This window comes from Canis aureus, chromosome 1 (genome assembly GCF_053574225.1).
Source record: "Canis aureus isolate CA01 chromosome 1, VMU_Caureus_v.1.0, whole genome shotgun sequence".
NCBI classification, from domain to species: Eukaryota; Metazoa; Chordata; class Mammalia; order Carnivora; family Canidae; genus Canis; species Canis aureus.
Genome location: NC_135611.1, coordinates 22,341,142 through 22,363,850, shown reverse-complemented (window position 1 = coordinate 22,363,850; position 22,709 = coordinate 22,341,142). Strand labels below are relative to the sequence as shown.

General features: G+C 35.7%; 1 protein-coding gene across 7 annotated transcripts in view; it reads left to right on the top strand.

Moving 5' to 3' along the window:
* DCC (DCC netrin 1 receptor) overlaps positions 1 to 22,709 on the top strand; it is a 1,086,625-nt gene that overhangs the window by 934,772 nt on the left and 129,144 nt on the right. For all 7 annotated transcript variants that reach the window (XM_077892657.1, XM_077892647.1, XM_077892640.1 and 4 more), the window contains one exon: positions 22,468 to 22,563. In XM_077892657.1, the coding sequence (XP_077748783.1) occupies positions 22,468 to 22,563 (96 nt within the window). The remainder of the gene's footprint in view (positions 1 to 22,467; positions 22,564 to 22,709) is intronic.

The following is a 22,709-nucleotide window of genomic DNA, read 5'->3' as shown; positions in this document are numbered from 1 at the left end:
GCATTTATATACAGTGAAACAATAGTGAACATAACTCCAACTGTGTTTAAGACTGGAGGATCAGAATACATCATTAAATTCATATATTGTATACTGTATAAGCTATTTCAGTAGGAAGTCAGCTCACCTGGTGGTTGTTATTATTTTATGATTTTGTTATTTATACAGGGAATTTCTCCTCGTTTTCAAATTAATATTAGTAATTTTATAATACAATGTTATTCTGACAGTTTCAATGAATGGAGTCTAAGAGCAAGTTTTTATAGGAACATGTGAATGCCTATTGTTTATCACAGATTTGATTACCTATGTCTTTTATCTTTGTTGTATATTATTTCTCCCTGTCAATATTGTTTACCCAATATCTATATTCTAAATCCGTGAATGGAATATGACTCTAATGAGTCTACAGAACAATATATCTTCTTATTTTCTTGGCATTTCATAATCTCTTTGAAATTCACCTTGATAAGTTTCAATGCTTTTATTTTATATAGATGAATTCAATATAACATAATGCATATTATCTAAATTATAATTTCATTTTCAAATATTGACCATTTAGTATTTTTTTTTTAAGATTTTATTTATTTATTTATGAGAGACACAGAGAGAAAGGGAGAGACACAGGCAGAGAGAGGAGAAGCAGGCTCCATGCAGGGAGCCTGATGTGGGACTCGATACCAGGACTCCAGGATCATGCCTTGGGCCAAAGGCAGACACTCAACCACTGAGCCACCCAGGCATCCTGACCATTTAGTATTTAGTTCACATTAATCAAAACCCTAAATGGATGAATTTTTCATAGTTCAGACAGTTATTTAACTAGAAAAAAATACATCTCTTTTGTGGTGGATAGTATGTTAAAAAACCAAATAGTTTATCATTTGTCATTATTGCATATAATTATTAATTGAGTGACTGTTAAGTATCAAGACACCATGTTGAGGATAGTGAAGGTTGCTAAGAAGAGTAAGGCATATTTTCTGAAATATAGTAGGCTCCCAAAGTCTTATAGGATAAGCAAAACAGAATTTCTTTAAAAGAATAAATGAGGTCAAAAGTTTCTACAGGAACAATCATTGCATTGGTAGGTCAGAAGCTTACTTAAGATATGAGGTTGTTAGAAGAGTTTTGGTAGAAATATTGGCTTGAGAATTTTGATTTAAAGGATGGATAGGATTCACTCTCATGGAAGAAGATATATTGTGATATGTACAAGGCTATAAAGTCAAGGGAAAGCAAATGAGATGTAGGTCTAGTGAATTAATTTTAGCTAAGCTGGGCAGTTGTACCATACACACTGGTAGTTCTATTTAAATGCTCAGTTAAATATCCAGAATTCTAGGGTGGAGCACTTGACATGCTTATAAAGACATCTGGAGTCTAATTTCTGCCACTCTTACTTACTTCGGAGAGTTCTCACTCAACACACGGTTGAGTGACACCTGACTTATCCTGTCACCTTGACATTATATCCTGGCTTCCTCTCTATATCCAAGTGGCTAATGATGATATAAATCTTGTTATGTTTCATAAGACTGTGCCTGAGCATTTAATTGTTTTGAGGGTGGCTGTAGGGGGAGAGCAGGATATGGGACAAATAGTTGAGATTTAGATAATTACAATTTATACAGTTAATAATTTAAAGAAATCCTTATTTTAAAACCGGCAAATCCTTTCATTAGATACTGTATTTAAAAATGTTTATATTTTTCAAGATATTCTGCATGTTTGGGTGTGAGTACATGTGTTTTAATGATCAGTATTCCACTGGACAAACATAGAGGACAAGACATATAGTAATCATGAGACTACTATAGATAAATCAACAAATTAAGGACAGTAATAGAATAGAATATTTTTTCTAGCAATATCTACCCCGAAGCATATTAATCAGTCAAGTAATCAGATGAATATCCAATATGTAAACTACTTTCATATTTTATTTAATAAACATGGTCATTCTGGAGGGCCATTGGTTATAAACAGCCCAAATTCCAGAAAAACATCTTAATCATACTTGAAAATATATGTTATCTTAAATTCTACTCACTCAGTAAGAATGGTTGTCCCCTAAACTAAGCATTTTACTATCTCTTTAGAATAAGAAAAAAAAATGGCCATATATTTCAGAAATAACCGATTGTGTTATAAATCATTAAAATAAAGCAGAGCAAGTTGGGCTGTATGCTCTATTGTATGTTAATTTATGTAAACACTAAGTAAAGCAGAACTACAACAAAGCTCTCCCCCCCCTTAAATATCTTATATAAACCACATTTTCATTAGGAGGGATTAAAAATTTATGCTGGTAGCCTAGAGTATTTCTGAGAAGTCATAATGTTATGAGCCAAGGAATCCTTTTCTCTAGAAGCATTTAAGTGAATGTCAACATAGCTTTTTCAACAATTAGCAGAGAAATGACATTTTAGAAGTTATTGATTATTCTTAGGTATGCCTCTTTACGAAGGATAATAATGATTTGATAGGGATCCCACCAAAAATATGTCCACCTCCTAATCCCCAGAACCTGTAAATTAGAAACAGGGCTTTTTCAACCTTCATAGGAAAGGGAGTGTTTGCAGATGTAATTAAGTTAAGGATTTCTGGATAGGATTCTCCCAGAGTATTAGGAGGGCCTTAGTTCAAGGACATGTCCTTATAAGAGACACACAAGGGAGAGGCACCAAGAGAAGAGATCATGTGAAGACAGATCATGTGAAGCAGAGATTGGGACAATGTAGCCGGGAGGAATGCTGGCAGCTAGAAGTTGGAAGGCAAGGAAGGATTTTCCCTTCAAGCCTCCAGAGCATGTGGCCCTTTAGATAGACGCCTTCTATAAATGTGTTCTGGACGTCTAGCCTTCAGAACTGTAAGAGAATAGATCTCTAAACTTAAGCCACCAAGTTTATATAAGTTGTTACAGCAGCCCTAAGAAAGCAATAGAAAATATAATTCTAGGGATCCCTGGGTGGCGCAGTGGTTTGGCACCTGCCTTTGGCCCAGGGCGTGATCCTGGAGACCTGGGATCGAATCCCACATCGGGCTCTCGGTGCATGGAGCCTGCTTCTCCCTCTGCCTGTGTCTCTGCCTCTCCCTCTCTCTGTGTGACTATCATAAATAAATAAAAAAAAATTAAAAAAAAAAGAAAATATAATTCTATTTTCCTCCTTTTATTTTTTTTTCTTAACTTCTGAATCAGGTCCCATCTACTTTCTAAAGCAGCATGACCAATATTAAATAATAATAATAATAATGAAAAGTTAAGAAAGAATTCAACACAAAAAACAATGTTATTGGCAAAAGAAAGCATTAGAGTAGCAGGCAATGACATGCAAGAGGATTCGTCGCTTTGGCATTAGAAGCGTAAGATGAATGATTCTCACTTTGTAGTCAAGGGAATATTACCTCAGTTATCCAAAGGAATTGTGTTCTTCTTGCTCATCAGCCGCATTTCTTATGCTAATGTCTAGAAACAAATTGGAAACTGAATACCAGCCTTGCATTCATCCCCGTCTACCTTCTCTGTAATGTGGCAAGGCCTTTGTTTTTCAGGAAGAGACAAAAAAGACACTTGGATGGAATACAGTAACTAATGCACAAAGGGTTTTGTTGGTTTGGATTTTGGTTTGGTTTGTTTTTAATTTTTTTCCTAGCTAAGAACAAAGCATATTTGCTGCAAAGAAATCAAATTATTTCTAGATAAATAAATAAAAGCAGAGCCAGGAATTATACCCACCAGAATAAAAGTAAATGATTTATCTTTATGGTAATCTAATTCACAAGTCTTACACAACAATTAGTCATTTCTGAGCAGAGATCAGAGAACACTATAAAATTATTGTACAGAAGTGTTTATTGGAGGGGTTATAGGATTGGGGCAGAAAGGTGATGATCTTATGCTTCAACTTAATCCTATCAATGTTCTTTACTATTATGTTATCTCACAATTCTGAGTAATAATTCAGTTCTTAATTGTTACTTTCTGTTTTTCTCAAGCATAGACACATGGATTTTCAAAGGCAATATATTTAAAGAATTTTTGATAACAAGTAGTTTGAGATTTCATCTATTGAAAATGCCCATTTTCTCTCTTGGTGCTTCACTTGCTCAATGGCAGTGGGAAGTATTTTTAAGTTCTAAAATGCAGCACAGTGATTATTCTGTTGTTGGTCAAGTTACTTAGACATTGTGTCCTGATTCCCTCAATCAGTCAAATGATCATAACATGCATTCCAAGCCTTCATAAGAACAAGTGTTCAAGGAGGAGAAAACAGGCCTCGCCAGAGTGGTAGAGAATGAAGTTGTTTTGAAACAAGTATCATGTGTCTTCAGGAACCAAATTTCATTTAAGACTTTTTTTTTCTTTTTTCTGAATGGGCTATGACTGTAAACATTTGAAAATTTTTTATGCAAAGACTATATTTTTATTTTCCATAAACTATATTTTATTAATAGACTTTGAGGAGAAAATAAGATTGAAACTGATACTAATAATGTTCAATAAAACAAACATGTTGTTTATGCTGCTATATATTAAACCCTTAGGAAACTCCCTTAATATGTACTTTACAAATACTAGAAGGCATGCATGGCACATAATAATGGCAAGGTATAGCATTTATTGAACATTTAGTATCTGCCCAGATTTTTATATTTTATTGTGCTGCTTCACTGGGTCCTCACAGTAATCCCAGGAGAAGAGTGCTCTGACTGGTGCCATCTTACAGATGGGTTAACACCAATTGCATAAAGTTAAACTGATGCAAAGAAGGCTTAAGTGACTTACACCAAATCTCATAGCACAGAAGTGACAGAACTAGGACTCAAACTACTTGACTCAAAGAATTTCTTAACCACTCTACTATATTACATCAGGTTAAGAATCTTCCATAAGTTATCTTGTGAAAGTCAAGTACAGCTTTGAAAAATATCTAGCAAATGGAGCCAATCCAACTGAAGTTTTAGAATAGTGCGAAGAGACTATGTATAATTTGTATTCTATTTAAAATATATGTCAAATTGAATAAGGATAGCTTATCCAGTATATTATAAGTAGAACAATTTGTTTTCTCTACAAATAAGTTGCCTCTTAAGGAATTATGGGCCTCCAGTCCTTCGCTTGGTTCTCTGAGTCAATGAACAGACTAGAATTGATTATTATCAGTGAGATACATTTAAAGGTGCAAAAATCATAATAAATTGTTCAAGATTATTAACATTATAATAACAGCAAAATAAAATTACTTGGATAAGTCTAGTCAGCTAATTAGATAGAGTTATTGAAGCATTAATGTGTTTAGAATTTAATGCTGTAAATCAGCAATTCTATCAACATATATCAAGTGCCAAAGAGAGAAGCAATATTGCCTATTATGGCTGAAGAGAAGGAACACTAACTTGGAATCAAAGGCTTAATTTAAAATCTGACCCTTTTTTTTATTATCTGGAAGAACATTGACAAATTATAGAGTTTTTCTAAGCCTCAATTTCCACCTGCCAAATAAAAACAAATGCAGGTTTCTTGAGGTTATTTGAAGATTAAAGAAGTAAAGTATATAAAACCACTTCACATATATTTTTACAAAGTCTTTTTTTCTTCTTTTTATTCCTTCATATTTAAAGAAAAACCATCCCCCTTTCTCATGAAAGCAGAGCTACAAGTTTGGAAAATGTAGTCTTTATTGTGCTTAAACATTGTCCCAGCACATGTTCATGGATTTTCTGATTGGAGAAAAAGTGGAGAATGGACAGAAGGAGAACACTATATTAGTCAGAGTTTTTTAGATAAATTCAATCAATAGGAGATATATATTATATATAATGCAGGCACACACACACCCCTACACACATGCATACACACACGCAAGCTGGAGACCCAGGAGGGTTGGCAGGCTAGTGATAGAATTCGGTCCAAATCCAAAGGCCTGAGAATTAGGTAGCTGATGCTATAAATCCTAGTCCAATGGTAGGAAAAGATGAGCTGAAATGTCACAGCTCAACCAGTGCGGCAGGAAAAAGTAGGATTAATTCCTCTTTCGTCTACCTTTTGTTCTATTAGAACTTCAATGGACTGGATGATGGCCACACACATTGCAGAGAGTAATATACTTTACTCAGTCCAACAATTCAAGTGTTAATTGAAACACACACACAGAAATGATGTTTAATCTGAGCACCTTGTGGTCAGTCAAATTGACCCATAATATTAACCATCGCAAGTAGTAAGGGTTTTCCCTACTATATCTACCATATTACAAAATACAGAGTAACTCGGAAAATTCAAAAATCCCAACTTTTATGAAACATTTCCACAAAAGTAAAGTAAAAATACTTTTGAGGGGAAGTATTTTTGTATTTGCTCAAATTGTCTTTTACTCTCTTTCAAATATGTGCAAATAATGTAATGAGTCTCTGTTTTTCCAGATATTGCATTTATCGACTTGTTTACCCACATACATTGTTTCATAACTTTCAAATTTGTAAATGTTGGACATAGTCTTTGAACACTTATGCAGTTCTACGAATAGGAGTACACACACACCCAACCCACACACACACCCACACATGCATCCTCACCGTGATGTTTCTCACACTGTTGGAAATTTTGTCCTATGCTAGATAGATATTCAGCAAACTCTCTCTGAATTCTGCCTTCAAGGATAAAGGGAAAGCAGCAAACTTTTCATTTCCTGAGTGAGCATTAATACTTAAAACCATGGATGAGAGCCCAGTTAGTCCATTACCAGATTTAATGGTTTTTGAAGGGATCAGTTCAGAAATCATTATAGTTGATGGGTAAAGGATGAGACCAGGAATATACGAGTGTTCTAGTATTGAGCATTTGTTAAAACAACCATTAATCAGGTGTTAACCTTACTATTTATAATCATAAGCAAAAATGCAGCACATTAGAAACGAGCCTACTTGTTAGAATTATTCATTTGAAAATCAGTCAACCACAGACGTTTCTGACATCAAAAAGGCTGAGAGAACACTGGGTGATTGCTTAGGAAATTTATGAGACCAACATGAGTGTCTTTCACATTCCACAAAAGAAATACAACAAATCCTTTGCTGACAAAGCTGTAGTCATTACAGATTTTATATTCAGTTTACGGAGGAAGAGCTTCTCTCAAGCAGATGGCTTGTTTTATCACAGGGACTTTTTTTTTTTTACAGGAGAATTGCTTTGGAGAAAAACTTTAAAGAGATTTGGGTTGAATCCTGACTCTACCAGATATAAGCTGTTTGACCTTGGCAAAGATATTTAATCTTTTTGAGCATCAGTTTTTTTACTTTCAAATTTCTTCATTTAGTGGTTAATTTTTCATTCAACAAATAGTTTTTAAGTGCTTACTATATGCCAGAAACTTTGGTAGGCACTAATGTTACAAAAATAGAGAAATAAAATAGAAAAAAGAAAATAAATAAAAATAGAGAAAAATGGCCCCTGCCTGCAAGGTGAGTAAAAGATGAATGCTCACCTTTTATTGGGGTGGTTTGAATTAAAGGAAGGAGCGTGTATAAGTAATTATCATTTTATTTCTGAATCATCCTGGTAATTTATTTCTGAGTCATCCTGGTAATCATCTCATTCTCCTTTGGAAAGAACTTTCCATGGGTTTCCTCTTCTAATTTTACCCAAAGACAGCAACTTTATTGATAGACCCATCTTCCGGCTTTTAGCAAGACACTTTGTCACTTGGCCAAGGGCAAGTTTCATGTGTGACCTTCTTTACAAGTGTGGATGGCTGCATGACTAAGTTCTGGCCAGAGCAGAAAAGTAAAGGTGACAGTGCTGTGCTCTGGCTTTGTCCCTTCACAGAATGCACAAGCACATGTGAGCACTCAGACTCCTTTCTTTTTCTGGCTAGCTGGGTGATGACCAGGAATTCGAGATGGACATCACAGAGGGTGGCACGGCCACATGACCAGCACTGCTCTGCTCACTTCTAAACTGTTATTTCTGCTTTACTTAAGATCCTGTATTTTGGCCTTTCTTAATTATAACAGCTTGGTATGTATCTTAACACAATATATTTATGACAAATACAGTTTGTACTGTATTCATCATCATGAATCCTAGAAAGGACAACAATGATGCATGTTAACATTCATCACTAAAATTTTTTTTGAAAAATATTTCTTGATTCATCTTTGGAATTACTACTGTGCTATTAAATATGTCTCTCTAATTATACTTCCCTACTTTATTATTTTATCTTTGAGTCAAATTATCTTCTAATAATTACAGTGCAGGAAAAATTGCTTACACTCACAAAGGAAAAATATCTTAGTCTTTGTTGATAACCATCCTATTTCAAGTAATGCCCAATAAAGTAAAATTCATGAACAACAAAATAACTAGAGCATTCTCTTGAAATCTGAACCCTTTATTATGTTTTTATAATATTAAAAAATTTCTGTAGTCTTCAAAACACTCAGGTAGTTTTGGTATTTGACAGTGTAGAAATGATATTTAGACAAGTCCTATATGTATTTCTGTATTAATTTTCTAGATTTGATCTTTGCCTTTTCCACAATGCATTTAAAATTCTAAATGTAATGGGCTGAAATAAATATAACATAAAAATGAAAATATTCCTTTCAGCAGTGTAGCATGAATAGGAGCACACATAGAGCATATTATGATGTTTAGCCAACAGAATAAAATTTAGAGAAACAAGTGAGAGCTTCCCTATCTGAGTAGATTCCTTAAGATTTTTAACACTTTCTCATTGATTTTGTTGTTGGCAGTGTCTTTTAGAAATCTCTGTTGGAAAACGCTCTCAGAAATTAGAGCACACTCTTTTGAATTTCTTCATTGACAGAATTTTTTTTTATTAGTAGATTTGATTTAATACATCAACTAACCATGATTCAAGGTGAAATCTTATAAATAAGATGAGCAACAAATTATAAACCAATATTTCAGATGAACAAAAAAGTCTAAGAATGGTGAGATTATCCTTGTACTTGCAGCTTGTTTTAAGTTTTGTTTCATCTGCAAATGATGTATTCAAATGGCCAGTAGCAAACACCAGAGACATCTCTTGCCTTATAAATCACCCCAGTGTTAAGCCACCTGGTCTCAGAGATAATCCCAAATTTTCAAAATCCTTGATTTTCAAAGGAAATGGGGCTGAGGAGTGTCAGAGGGAGAGAAGGTGACCAGTCCTGGAAGCATGTTTCCTTTTGCGATCTACAGCGTCAGATGAGTATCCATCCGCATTGTTTTTACATAGGCATAGAAGTGGTGAAATAATGCTTTTGCTCCCAGCTGCACCAGAGTGATGATTCTTGCAGACCTCTAAGAGAGAGAATAGGCATCAAAGAGAAAGTTGGGACCCCCAAAAAAGTGAACAAAGTTTTAATTAAATATATAATAAACAGAAGAGATGGCATTCAGTATGGGTCATAATAATAAAACAAACACCATTGATTGAATGTTGGCTCAGTGACTAGTAATTTAAAATACAGTATCAACAATTTATATCTTAAAGATAATACAGTTCACACTTAGATTTAAAAAAAGATGGAGCTTAGAAAATTGGTCAGGAATATGTATGTATCTTCTAAGTAGTCAAACTTACTCTAAACTCGTTTTAAACTCAGGGCCATGGCCTTACTATGAATTCTCACCTGAGTTTTCACCTTTTCTGGCCTGGAAGGAAGGACCCTGTCCTTTTGACCCTTAACTGTAAGGGCTCAGTGCTTCTCTGTGAAAGCCTGGGGTCCTGTGAATTCAGTAAGGTCACACCCAGCAGGGTTCTAGGTTGGTAGCCCATTTAGAGTTTACACGTCTAAATGTTCTCCCCTGGCTCGTTACCCCCTTCCTGGGTCTCACTAAGCAAGATGCCAAAGAAAGGCCAGGCTTACCCACATGCTTGTCTCCCTGCAACCAGTTAGGTTGCTATTCACTATTTCCCTCTGCTTGCAGTCTTTCAGCAGAATTTTCCAAACATTCAGCTGTATTACAGTCAAAGTCCATTTAAAGCAATCATGTACAAACCTGTCAATTGCAGTCCAAGTCTATATCAGTAATATTATAATTCAATATATTTTGCTGGGACCAAAGAGTCTATTTTGTTTTATGTTTCAGTAGCTTCCTGATATTGACAGAATTTTATACTTTTCCCGTATATCTATTGAATATTACCATTAATGCTGACTTTTAGTTGACTCATGGCTCAGCTTATTTTTAGTCCATTTAATTTTGTCTAATTTTTTTTCTCTCACTCTCCTCCTCACTCATCCCAAGACAATCCAAGGGGTAATTAAAATGCTAGTTGATTTCTTAGGAACTTAGGTCAGAAGCTATATTTGTTTTTGATCAAATGGTCTAATGCTTTTCTTTGTGCCATTTATCATTGGTAGCTATTATTTTTACCAGATCTTTGTTCTTACCTAATTATTCTGACTTTATTCCTTCATGTTTTTTTAAAGCATGAGGTTAAAAATGAGTTCAATTTTACAGTTACCTTAGAATCGTCATTAATTTAATGTTCCTTTCCATTATTAACAAAGTTATTTTCCATCTAGTCATATTTTCTGGAGTTGAGTATATAATTAAGTGAGCAACAAGTCCCAGTTTTAGAGCACAGAACTGACAACTATGAGTTCTTGAAAGTTTCATCAGTCATGTCAATGCTAGTACCATGGGCATAGAAATTAATTAAGATGTATATAAGATATTGAATCATATACAATCATATACAAGTGCTTTAGGTTTACATTCAAGTGTGATATATGCATGCAACCTATTAAGTTAAAGTTCAGACCAGGCTATAAAATCATAGCATGTATAGGTAGTGTTATTTCATACTCGAAGAGAGAAATAACAGCAGGGACCCTCACAATGAATCTGCTCCATCTGCTCTTTACACTGCCCACAAGCCCATAGTAACCATGGCAACATCACAGGAGAGAAAGGTAAACAGAGCTTCTATGCAGGTATATCGTCCAACATGGAACACAATAGTCATGTGTGGCTCTTTAAGCTTAAAGTAATCAAAATTAAATAAATGAAAAAAAAATCAGTTCCTCAGTCTTTTACCCACATTTTAAGTGCTCAAAAGCCAAATGTGACTAGTAACTACCAGACTGGATAGCACATGCAGGGAAAATCTACATGATCAAAGAAAGAGCTACAGGACAATGCTGTTTTATAGTACTTCAGGTCTTACCTTAAATGGGTCTTCGTATGAAGATAATGAAGAAAGCAAAAGCAAGAGTACATGGAGAAATGAAAACTATGATTGTGACTAAATGTAGCCATAAATGCATGTAGGCTGCATGTCTCTTGGAGTGTTTGAGTATCATTTGGCATACTTGGTGATTAAACATCGGTATTCAGATAATGAAAGACATTGTCCAGATAAAGGCAGGAACTTAAGTGAATACAGAACCTGACAGATTGAGCAGGCTACCTTGACACACACAGACACAGACACACACACACACACACACTCTCACCATTTTAGATACTTATTGAGTGAAAAGGCAAAATCAAAGTATAAAATAATAGTCCCATAACATATGTTAGTATACGGTGATGTTAGAAAATCAAATGGTATGGACATTACTAAAAAGTAAAAAAAATAATTTGGTCTCTACTTAAAGTGATGCATGGTGAAGTTCCCCAAATTACTTCCTTTTGTGTGTCTTTTCCATTTCAAAGAGAGTACGAACTATTTGGGGCCTCTTGCCTGTACTGTCATACCCAGTCTTTATGCTGTAGTGACCCAGGGACAGTAGGACAGATCTGGCTTTGAATTCAAGCACTGCTTCTTAATGAGTCCTGTGACCATCACTAAGCCTGAACTTCCTCATCCCTGAAGGGAGGACTGTCACTGTACCCACTCCTTAGGTTTCTGGTGACAATAAGCATAATGAAACATGCAAGGTTGGTACCCAGTACACCAAGTCCCCATAACTAGGACTCGAGGCATTATGGTAACATCTACCCTTTTTCCCCAGGATCTATGCATTAATGTACTTATCATTCTTTCTCTTCATATATTCTTTTTTTTCTTTTTTTTTTTCCTCTTCATATCTTCTGTTTTCTATTCTTTTCTACTTCCTTGTTCCCTTCGCCCCTCCTAGTAACTCAAAGGAATGAGTCAGGAGAGTCAGAAGCCTAGAAGTAAAGATAAAGGACAAAGAAGTAGGAAGAGAGGAAGGCATGGCAAGCATTTGTAAGAGGGAAAGATGTGCTCCCTCTTTCAGTTCCTAACCAAAAGACTTTAATGTATTTTATTTTTTTCTTTACACTGGGGAGTCAGTTTGACCTTTTAAACCAAAGGAATGATTGGTTTCCTTGAATTAATTAAATGAACAGCATTTGTATTTTTTTTTAAGGCCACAGGTGGTCATACAATAGTAACACCTTGCCTTTTATCTAATGCATTTTTTTCTTCAAGAAATATGAACCCAAGAGGATGTCTTGTATATGTTTGGTGATGCTGTCCCTGGAAATTGCCTAATATAAAGCTTTACTGAGAAATTATTTCATTAAGTCCTCCATTTGTAAACTGCTTGTCGTGCTTCATAAGCTGAGCATTTAACACCTTTTCTGACTCTGAGTGTTCTCTGACAAAGCACACATCACTAACTGCACGAACTGTAGCAGGTGAAGAATGTTTATTCTGCTCTAGTTAGTGACCAAAGGCTGCCCTGCGGAATGCTCAGAGGAAACCCCAGACCTTCTTGTCTGGGCACTGTGGGAGGAACAAACCTGAGCTCATGCAAGGCTCTCAGCTCTTCCTGTGTCTTCTCTGGCTAAAATGATTTCAACTGGACCTCAGTCTCTCCATTTCTAAAATGGAAATGATTATCCCTTCTATCTACTTTGTGATATTGTTGAGCTACTTGATTTAAAAAATATATATTATTAAAAGCAAAGCACCATACCCATGAAAGAGCTTGCTTTTCCTGAATGTGATGGAAGATACTGTGTAAATTTGGTAGCGCTCACCAAGTTACAGCCAATAACTCTAAGGAGATAATCTCTGGTCTGAGCCTAAATAACCCCAAAACAACTAGTTACTTCAGTGGGGGGGGGGGGGGAACGGGAAAGCAGTTATTTGGGAGGGTATCTGGAAAAGTAGATGCAAGCCTTTCCCAAGACTTAGAGTGAGCACATTTCATGTATATATAATTCTTAGACCAGGACCAAAGCCCAGAATAGCCAGTCTGTTTTATCTGTGAGGCCACTTCCTCTCTATACCAAACAAGACAGAAACAGAAATTTTTCTCTCCCTTCTTGACTTCTTAGTCCCAGCAATAAGTTCATCTCACAACCAGACTTGAAATCTAGGGGTCATTCTTGAATTTTCCCTTTTCCCGTGTTTCCTCCAAACACATCTACAGGTTATATTATTCACACCCATCTTTTGCTCTTCATTTGGGCTAGACCACTCCAGCCCCGGCCCTTGTGATTTTCTGCCTGGACAATTACAATGGTTTCTGAGATATACTCACTTTCGGTATCTTTTTCATCTTTCCTGGACTACATAGTTTTGAGGATTTAAAATCCCTAAAGGCCCAATTCAAAATGTGTAAAAAAATGTTCTTCAACTCACCACCTCTCGTTCAGTAAAAAGCAAGTAGTACAGAGGATAAGAACTTTGGAATTAAAATTTTTCCATGTATTTATAAAAGGGGGGGGGTAATTATTCATCCATTCAACACATATTTATTGAGTGCTTACTGTATCAGACACTGGATTAAGGTATGGATTACATAAAATAAGGGATGTGAGTTAGTTAAGAAAGGACCTAATTAGGCATCCAATATATGTTAGTACTAGGAGTTGGAGAAATTGTCACTATCTGCAAGCTTTGATCCTAGCTTGTGTGATGCTACAACCACTATGAGCCTGCACTTGTTTATTCCACCCTTTCTTCTCAACCTTCCTTCACCAAAAGTTTCAGCAAAATTGCCATCTTCTCCACAAAGCCTCTCTGATTTTTTTACACTTTACTCTGATTTTTTTTTAAAGCTTCCAACACAACGTCTTCATAATAACTGGAGGGTTATGCTGAGTTAAATAAGTCAATCGGAGAAGGACAAACATTATATGGTCTCATTCATTTGGGGAATATAAATAATAGTGAAAGGGAATAGAAGGGAAGGGAGAAGAAATGGGTAGGAAATATCAGAAAGGGAGACAGAACATGAAGACTCCTAACTCTGGGAAACGAACTAGGGGTGGTAGAAGGGGAAGAGGGCAGGGGGATGGGGTGACTGGGTGACGGGCACTGAGGGGGGCACTTGATGGGATGAGCACTGGGAGTTATTGTGTATGTTGGCAAATTGAACACCAATAAAAAATAAATTTATTATTAAAAAAATAAGAGATTCATCAAATGACCTAGTTCAAAAAGACAAAAGATAACAAATGCTGGCATGGATGTGGAGAAAAGGGAACCCCCCTGCACTCTTGGTGGAATTGTAAATTGGTGCAACCACAATGGAAAACAGTATGGAGGATCCTCAAAACATTAAAAATAGAATTACCATGTGATCTAGCAACCCACTTCTGGAATATATCCAAAAGCAATGCAAACACTAACTCAAAAAGATCTCGTGCTCATAACAGAATTATTTACCATACCAAGACATGGAGATAAAGTAAGTGTCCATTGATGGATAAATGGATAAAGAAGCTGTGACATATTTTTCTGTGTGTTTGTGCATGATGAGTTCTCATCATAAGGAGATTTTATTTTCCTTTTATATATATATATATATATATATATATATATATATATATATATGTGAGAAGATGGATATTAGTTGAACCTATTGTAATCATTTCATAATATATATGTCAAAGCATCTTGCTGCATGCCTTCAATGTATACAATAATCTATGTCAGTTATTTCTCAATAAAACTAGTAAGAAAAAGAAAACTGATTCATCAAGGGAGATAAGGGACTTTTCCCTTCATCTTTACATACTTTAGAAAACTTAAAACCGTGTCTTACACAAAGAAGATGCTCAATGATAATTGATAAATGAATAAGCAAATGAATGGGTAAAGAATAACTGTTGCAAGGGAGAAGGAGAAACGTTGTGCAATCTCTTCAGACTGGCTTTTCATGAATGTATAGGTATCAGAAAGTGCAATTTGGGACCAAGAAGTCTGAAATCTGCTTTCAGATTGATTAGGGGCTTGCTGTGTAAACTTCATTAAGTAATATAGCCTTGCTGGGTCTCATACATTCATCAATTTAACAAATACTTGTTAAGCATCTTCTATCTGCCAAGCACTAAAACAGTTCTTAGAAACTTTATTTTAACCTGACTTCTCTCCTGGTGAGTGATAGAACTTGGTAGGTTAAAAAAAAATTACCTTAATTCAAATACTCACGCAGACTACCTGAGTTAATAAGCAAGTCCTGTTATGACCTGACTATTCTTTGGACAGTGTTCCTAGAAAAGGAAAAACAAAATGAGACAAAAATCTTTATAAGGGTGCTGGTTAGATTAGCTATTAATTAAATTTGCAAAGAAGTATATGTAATGAAATAGAATTGAATATTGAATGTTTTATATAAACTGCACCTTTCTCATATATGAATTACTCATCCTTTTAGAAGATCAATGAAATCAGATCTATTTGCTATACACCCATTACACTTAATTAAATGGTTCAGGTCCAGTGGAGTCAGAGGTGTCCAATAACATTTACCATCTGCCAGTGATCCGGTGGCCTGTACTCTGTGCATGTGGTAGCCCTGGTTCATTGCAATGAGCAGGCTTCTGCATTAGGAAAACAGCTACCACTCTAATTTTCTCTAATTGACTTGTTGGCAGTGCTAATGGGGAGGGCAAAAGATGCAGGAACATGGAGACTGGGCCCTGACAAGCACTTGGCATGGGTGGGGACCACTGAGTAAAGTACGTAATCTGTAATGAATAAAGGACTGGCAATCTGGCACATGCCTGTGGCACTTAATTCACACCAAATATTAATTAAAAATAATGATGTTCTTCTCGCTGGCTTCTGTTACCAAGTACAGCATCTTGGTCGAGTCCCTGAGGAGCTTTCCACAGGTCTTTTGATTCACTCCTCCCACCCCAGAGAGCCATTCATCTCACTACCTTCAAGAAAGCCTCAACAGAAGCTCTTAGAATAATGGGTCTCTCACCTACCAAGTCTCTGGGGAAGGAGAACCAAGAATTCTATTACCCATCCCTTATCTTTACAACCCCTATAACCAGTAAATATGCATTTAATCCTTTTTTTTTTTTTTTTTTCCCTAGTCACAGAGAGGATACTGGCCAGGAGCCATGTATTTTAGATGCTCCAAGAGTTATTTAGTATTTTTTCAGCATCCGTTATCCCAATCCTAGGTATGCTGTAAGCAAGGTTGGCCAAATAGTGATGAAAACCTGACCAATAATTTGAACTCTGTAGAATCACTCAGAATATCCATAATTTAAAATAATTCCCATAAACATCCACCAAAATTCAAGTTATTTCACTACGATTTGATCACAATGAATTCAAATGAAAAAAACACCGCTGCACATTATTTTCCAGAGGCAACTGATACATTTTCAAGCCATCATTTCAGTAAATCCAAAAAAAAAAAAAAAAAAATTTGCTGTCATAATTGTCATTAAGTGTATTCCTGAACAATAGGGTCTGACCATAATTAATGATTAATTCATTTGGAATTAATTATGATATTGAATGTGTTTAACTCGTTTGATTCTTCTATAGAGGGAGCAATTCCAGGCAATTCTTTTGTGATTTACTGGTTTTAAAGTTTAAGAGCTCTGAGCATGTGCAGGAAAATAGCTCCACATTGCCCTCTAGTGATGTGCCAATAAATGACACTCTCCTTTTGTATGGGGAGAAAACCGTTTTTTTCTGGGTTGCTCCCAGGATCTTTCCCCTCAACACGCAAATAAGATGCCAATTTCACAATATAAAAGGTGATCAAAGCATTATAGCTCACTGACCACTATTAACCAATACCGGAGTGATATTTTTGTTATTGTAGTTCAAGCTGATTTGGGGGAGCATGAAATATTCCTTTTGATTCCTCAGGAGATCCAGGAGCAATTTGATAAAAGCACTGTACAGAGGCCAGAGGAAGCTCAAAAGATGTTAATAGGCAGGTAGACTATGAAGGATATAAAGGAAAGATTTTTTTCATAAAAAAAGGTTAAAAAAAAGGTAGACAAAAAGGATTGGAGTTGACATAGGTCTTTCACTTCCTTGGAAGCTCTATGTTACTTTAGAAAAGTTAGCGAATTTACCTGGTCCTTAAATTACCAACTGAAAACAGGAGAAGACCAGACCAAATCATCTCCAGGACCACTAGCTCTGAGCAATTTTCTTATACCAGTTTCAACTCCATTGCAAATCTGTTTACCTCTCCCAAGGTGAAGCCATTGCCATGTTTTATTTAAATTTAAGCTAGGTCTCCCCTGGGGTGTGCACAGCATAGTTGGGACCTGTGGAATTTAACAACGTGTGTGATTCGTTAATCCAACAGGGTAAGAAATTTTAAAACTCCAGATTCTTTGCTAACATGTCCCATGTCACAGCTAGACATCAAGGGGAAGAAGTTTCCATTACTCAGATCATCAGACTTGTAAGCAAGCATCAGTACTGAAATGACAGTTAATTTACATTTACTGTGGGGGGGAGATTGAGAAATGATGAATACTGCTCAGGAGCCAGATAGCAGCTAGATGAGGTGCACATGTTATAATTGAGATTGAGATAAAAAACTGAAGCTAGTAAAATGAGCATGAGCCAGTTAAGACCTATTTTTTTTCTCTTAAATGAGAAATTATATGCACCCCAAGAGACAGAAAGCCAATAGTGCACAAATGGCTGTGGAGGCTTTCAGAGCATGTTTTCTAGGGAGGTGTAAACTGGGCAGCTGGGAGGTGGAGACAGAGAGGTAAAGGCATGAAGTCAAAGTCTCCTAGACCATGCTACCTGTGAGCTTCAGCTCTTAACTCACAGCAGAAAGTGAAGAGCCTCTGATCCAGTCACAGTCTTTACGCCGAGTTCCAAATAGAGAGGTCAGCATGAAGCATACTTAATCCCTTTGCATGAAGCACACCTGCTTTATTATTTTATTTCACCCTCTTTACTTCCTTAGTATAGTTTCTAATTTGTTGCTGTTGACCTCAATGGTTGACCTGTTGACGAAGGAAGCCCAGACGTCGTCATTTATTTTCCCATGAATATGTGTAGGTTTGCATGCATTTGCGTATATAGGAATCTGAGGTTATAGATTTGTGGCTTCCCATATGTTGATAGGCTAGAAGACTGCCTTCCATATGCTAATAACATCTTGGGGTGGTGGCTCCATTGCTTCGGTGAATTACTCAGAGGAATTACTGTCTAGCACCATCTTATACCCTGTGACAAAGTCTCTTCCTCTCTCTTTCTCGCTCTCTCTTTGCTTCCCTCTCTTCCTTTCTCCTTTTCTCTCCCCTTCAGATTTAAAGAGTAAAACCAAACCAAATCAAAATCCTAGTTCCCAAGTACATGAATTTTGGAACTGCTGACCTCTTTCTTACTTCCTTGATAAACAAATATATAGAATGATGCAAATATATACTATATGTATATTATGTGAAACCAAATTGCAGTCTGACCCACAGAAAGGCAATTTTATAGGATTTGACCTTAATGTAAATGTTTATGTTGTAGTTGTAGAGATAAATATGTTTGAAATTAGGCTTTGTCTCTACTCCATTAACTATAAAGGATATTTCCTAGCAGAAAAGTACTTTTGGGGTATTCTCCAGGCCTCTAAACTCACATAGCATTCACAAGTTGTATCACACACTATACTGATTAATTTTATGTAGTCTTTCATTGTTCATTGTTTTCTCTGCCCAGAATTATGATTGTAACCTGATAACAGAAGTCCATCTTTTACTTAAGCTCCAAGAGCATTTAACACTTGTTAACTGATTACTTTCTTTTTTTTTTAAGATTTTATTTATTTATTTATTCATGAGAGACACAGAGAGAGAGAGAGGCAGAGACACAGGCAGAGGAAGAAGCAGGCTCCGTGCAGGAAGCCCGATGCAGGACTTGATCTCGGGACTCCGGGATCACGACCTGAATCAAAGGCAGATGCTCAACCTCTGAGAAACCCAGGCATCCCAGCTGATTACTTTCTTATTAGTAAACTAGATTGACAGGAAAAAATTAATAAATAAATACCCCCTCTTGTAGAGGAAGCAATTCACCTAATAGAAGCCCTTTGACTACATTAAACAATTTTATTTTATTCCTCTTGGTATATGGTGGCTCTTGTGTCGTTGTGGTTTGGAATGCCAATATCTCAAATGCTAATATTTAGATCACATACAATCTCATGAAGAAAAAGCTATCTAATCAATTTTCAAAGAACACTCATTGTCAGGGATAAATTCACTCATTTTTAATACCTTTTTAATTGTAAACTGAAAGATACAGAAAACTACAAGCAACAAATATATAGATTAAAGAATTATAAGTTGGACTTGAACTGTTTTTTTTTTGTTTTTTTTTTTGCTCTATTTCTTGCAAATTGGCATTTGGATCTGAAGGTTTAATCAGACTAAATGTGTTCTATTCTTTGCAAATATTCTGAAAGGGGTGTGTTCTTTCTTTAGAAGATACATAATGCCTGTGTTTTGCTATTTTATCTTAGCAATCATCAATGCTTAATGTCCAGATCCATTTGTTCATTGGGGCTGCAAAATAGTAAAATTTGAACTATATCAATGAGTTTTTACTTGTTAGTTGGAATAATATTATAAGTGGATGCTTCTGCTCGCATGCTGTGTGGTTACATAGTCGTAGAATTTAGAGAAAGACAGAATAAATATTTGATTCTTTACTCCGTTTTCAAGATAGTAATTAGGTTTTCCGGCAGCCTCAGAAGTGACCAGCTTTTATTATTTTTTAAAATACCTTTATGAATTCTTACATTCATGTACATTTGTTGGATTTCAATTCATTGCAACTCTTACCTTTAATGAAGCTCAGATTGTCTTCATCTTTGGTCTTTGGGCACCTCTTCAATTCGATTCCTGAATCCATTTGACATGAACCTATTAGTCTTTGTTGTTGCCTTTCTATCTGGTTACATCAAGATGTTTCAGGCTCAGTTGGTATGTGTCTTACCTCAGACCAGGAATCAACCAGTTTTACAAGAACCCCTTGTTTTTCGCAGTGCAAAAAAAAAAAAGAATTTTTTTTTCAAAATCCCAATCTGGATATTAGGGATGCTTATTATTGACAAGGTCTCTATAGACTTCTTCAGTGGACAGAACTATAACAGACATACAATGCCCTTTGAGTTTAAACTGATTTTCTGATTAAATTTTAGGAACATAAGACTTTATATACCTCTTCTATTTTACATCAATCTGTATGCCCGTCCATCCATACTAATCTTCCGGTTCTCAAGGACGCAGGAGATGATAGAATTATAATCTCTCATGATTATTCATTTGCTTTATCCCACATTACATTAGTCTCAGAATGATAATAATAATGGCATTACCATCAATAATAATTATTGAAATACTGATTTTTGCATACACTACCCCTAATCTCACTTACTTTTGACTTTTGATTATAAGATCACTACAACAGGACATGTACCCATTACAAAATAAAATCTCCCTCTTTTAACTATCCCTTAGTTCTAACACTTGTTGTTCACCAGTTTACTATTGGGTTATCTTTCCTGGTCATTTAGGAGCTCATTTTTCAGTAGTTCAGTAGTTTTCAGGATCACGTGAAAAATACTCCCTGGTTGCTTATATGTTGATAACAACTTGGATGTGCCCTTTATACTTATAGTTAACTTTTGTTAACTATGAAATCCTTGAGTCACATTTTCTTACCTTGGATATCTCAAATAAATGACTTCAGTTCTCTCTGGCATAAAATGTGACTATCCAAAAGTCTGATCATAACTGAAGTTTCCCCCTTTCAAGGCATGTATTCTTTCTGTCCAGATGCCTTAAAGATTTTTTTTTAACTCAGTAGAAGTTTCTTGAATTACGATTTTTAGTATTTGTTCTATTCCCCCTTTTTTGGTTTTCTTCCTCAAGAACAACTATTACTTGTTGGTTAGATTTTCCTTCTCTTCTATCCATCACTCTCTCCTGCGTTCTTTTACTCTCTCTTAATTTCTTTTTGTTTGGTTTTTTCTTGTGCTTGTTTGTTCATCTAGTTACTCTTTATTTTTAAAATTATTTTTTTGCTTACACATTCTTTCTTGAATTATGTCAAGAAATTATGTCCTTTCTGAGGTGGGTTTTTTTTTCCTAATTGTAATTTATGTTACTCTTCCATATCTGGCATTTAATTTTCTTAATGTTGTTTATTTAGCTCATTTCGAAATAATAAATTACAGGTTTGATCTACTTTCCTTGTGTATTTTCAATCTCTTTTTGGGGTGTGCTTGTCTACAGGAATGAGACTCTCTTCAGTTTATTTTGTTATTTTATTAACCCAACAGATTTTTGTTGCTTACTTTCTTTCACATGATCTGTCTCCTTACGTTCCCAAATGTTCAGATTGCTTTTCTAAATACACAGAGCTCCTCTCCTGTCTTTTTTTTTTCATTAGACCCGAGCTGAGACCTCCACAAACGGTGGCCTGCTGGCCACACCAGGTCCTATTTTTGTTTGAACCCCACTGAAGTAAGAATGATTTTTACATTTCTGAAGAGTTGTATAGGTAAATACATGACAGAGACGATGTGGTCTGTAAAGCTAGATCTTTACTATCGGGGCCCCTTACAAGGAAAGTCGGTCAACTCCAGAAACACACTAAAAACTATATGGCAGCTTGGTTTCCAAATTTCATGACTTTTCTCTCTTCTACTTTTATCTGGTCTTTCTCTTCCCTTCATTTCTGTTGCTTCTGTGTGCTCAAATTGTAACTCTGGTCCCAGGAGTTTATTCCCAGTGTAAGTCCTGTCCTGGAGAGGAGATTGCCAGCTACTTTTGAGTATTGATATTTACTGTCCTCAGATTGGTCTGCTGCATTTGCTATCATTAACTGATAACTATTTTAGAATTATTTTGTTTTGAAGTTTGATGCTTCTCTCTGATTTCTCCTACACCAATGCTGATAACATACAAGTTCTAAGGTTGCTTGTGGTTTGACCACACGCAATTGTATTTCAGAGTTTGGGGGTATAGCTTGTCACCTACTTTTGTTGTAACTGTCCAAATGCCTCCGGTTGTCTATCTAGTCATTCAGTCTCTTTTTATGTGGATTCAGGAAGACTTAAAAACTATATTGTCACCACTGCCATTTTCTTCCCAGGAATCAAACTCACTCATTTTTAAACAACAATTTGCTTAATAAATTACATTAAATTTTATTGCAGGAAAATGTTTGCCCTGGATACTTCAGTAACTACATAAATCAGCATGTTTATTTTCTTTCTGTTTTTCTCCAGAGTCAAGTTCCCATTACGTAATCTCCCTAAAAGCTTTTAACAATGCAGGAGAAGGAGTTCCACTTTATGAAAGTGCCACCACCAGATCCATAACAGGTAAGCTGAAATAGTCAATCCTCTTGTGACAAGGTAGTCAGTGTTTGAGTTGTGGTGGAAAAACAAAACAAAACAAAATAAAAAACAAAAACCCCCACAAACGTAAAGCAAAATAAAACAAAATACAAAGGAAAAAACAAACAAAT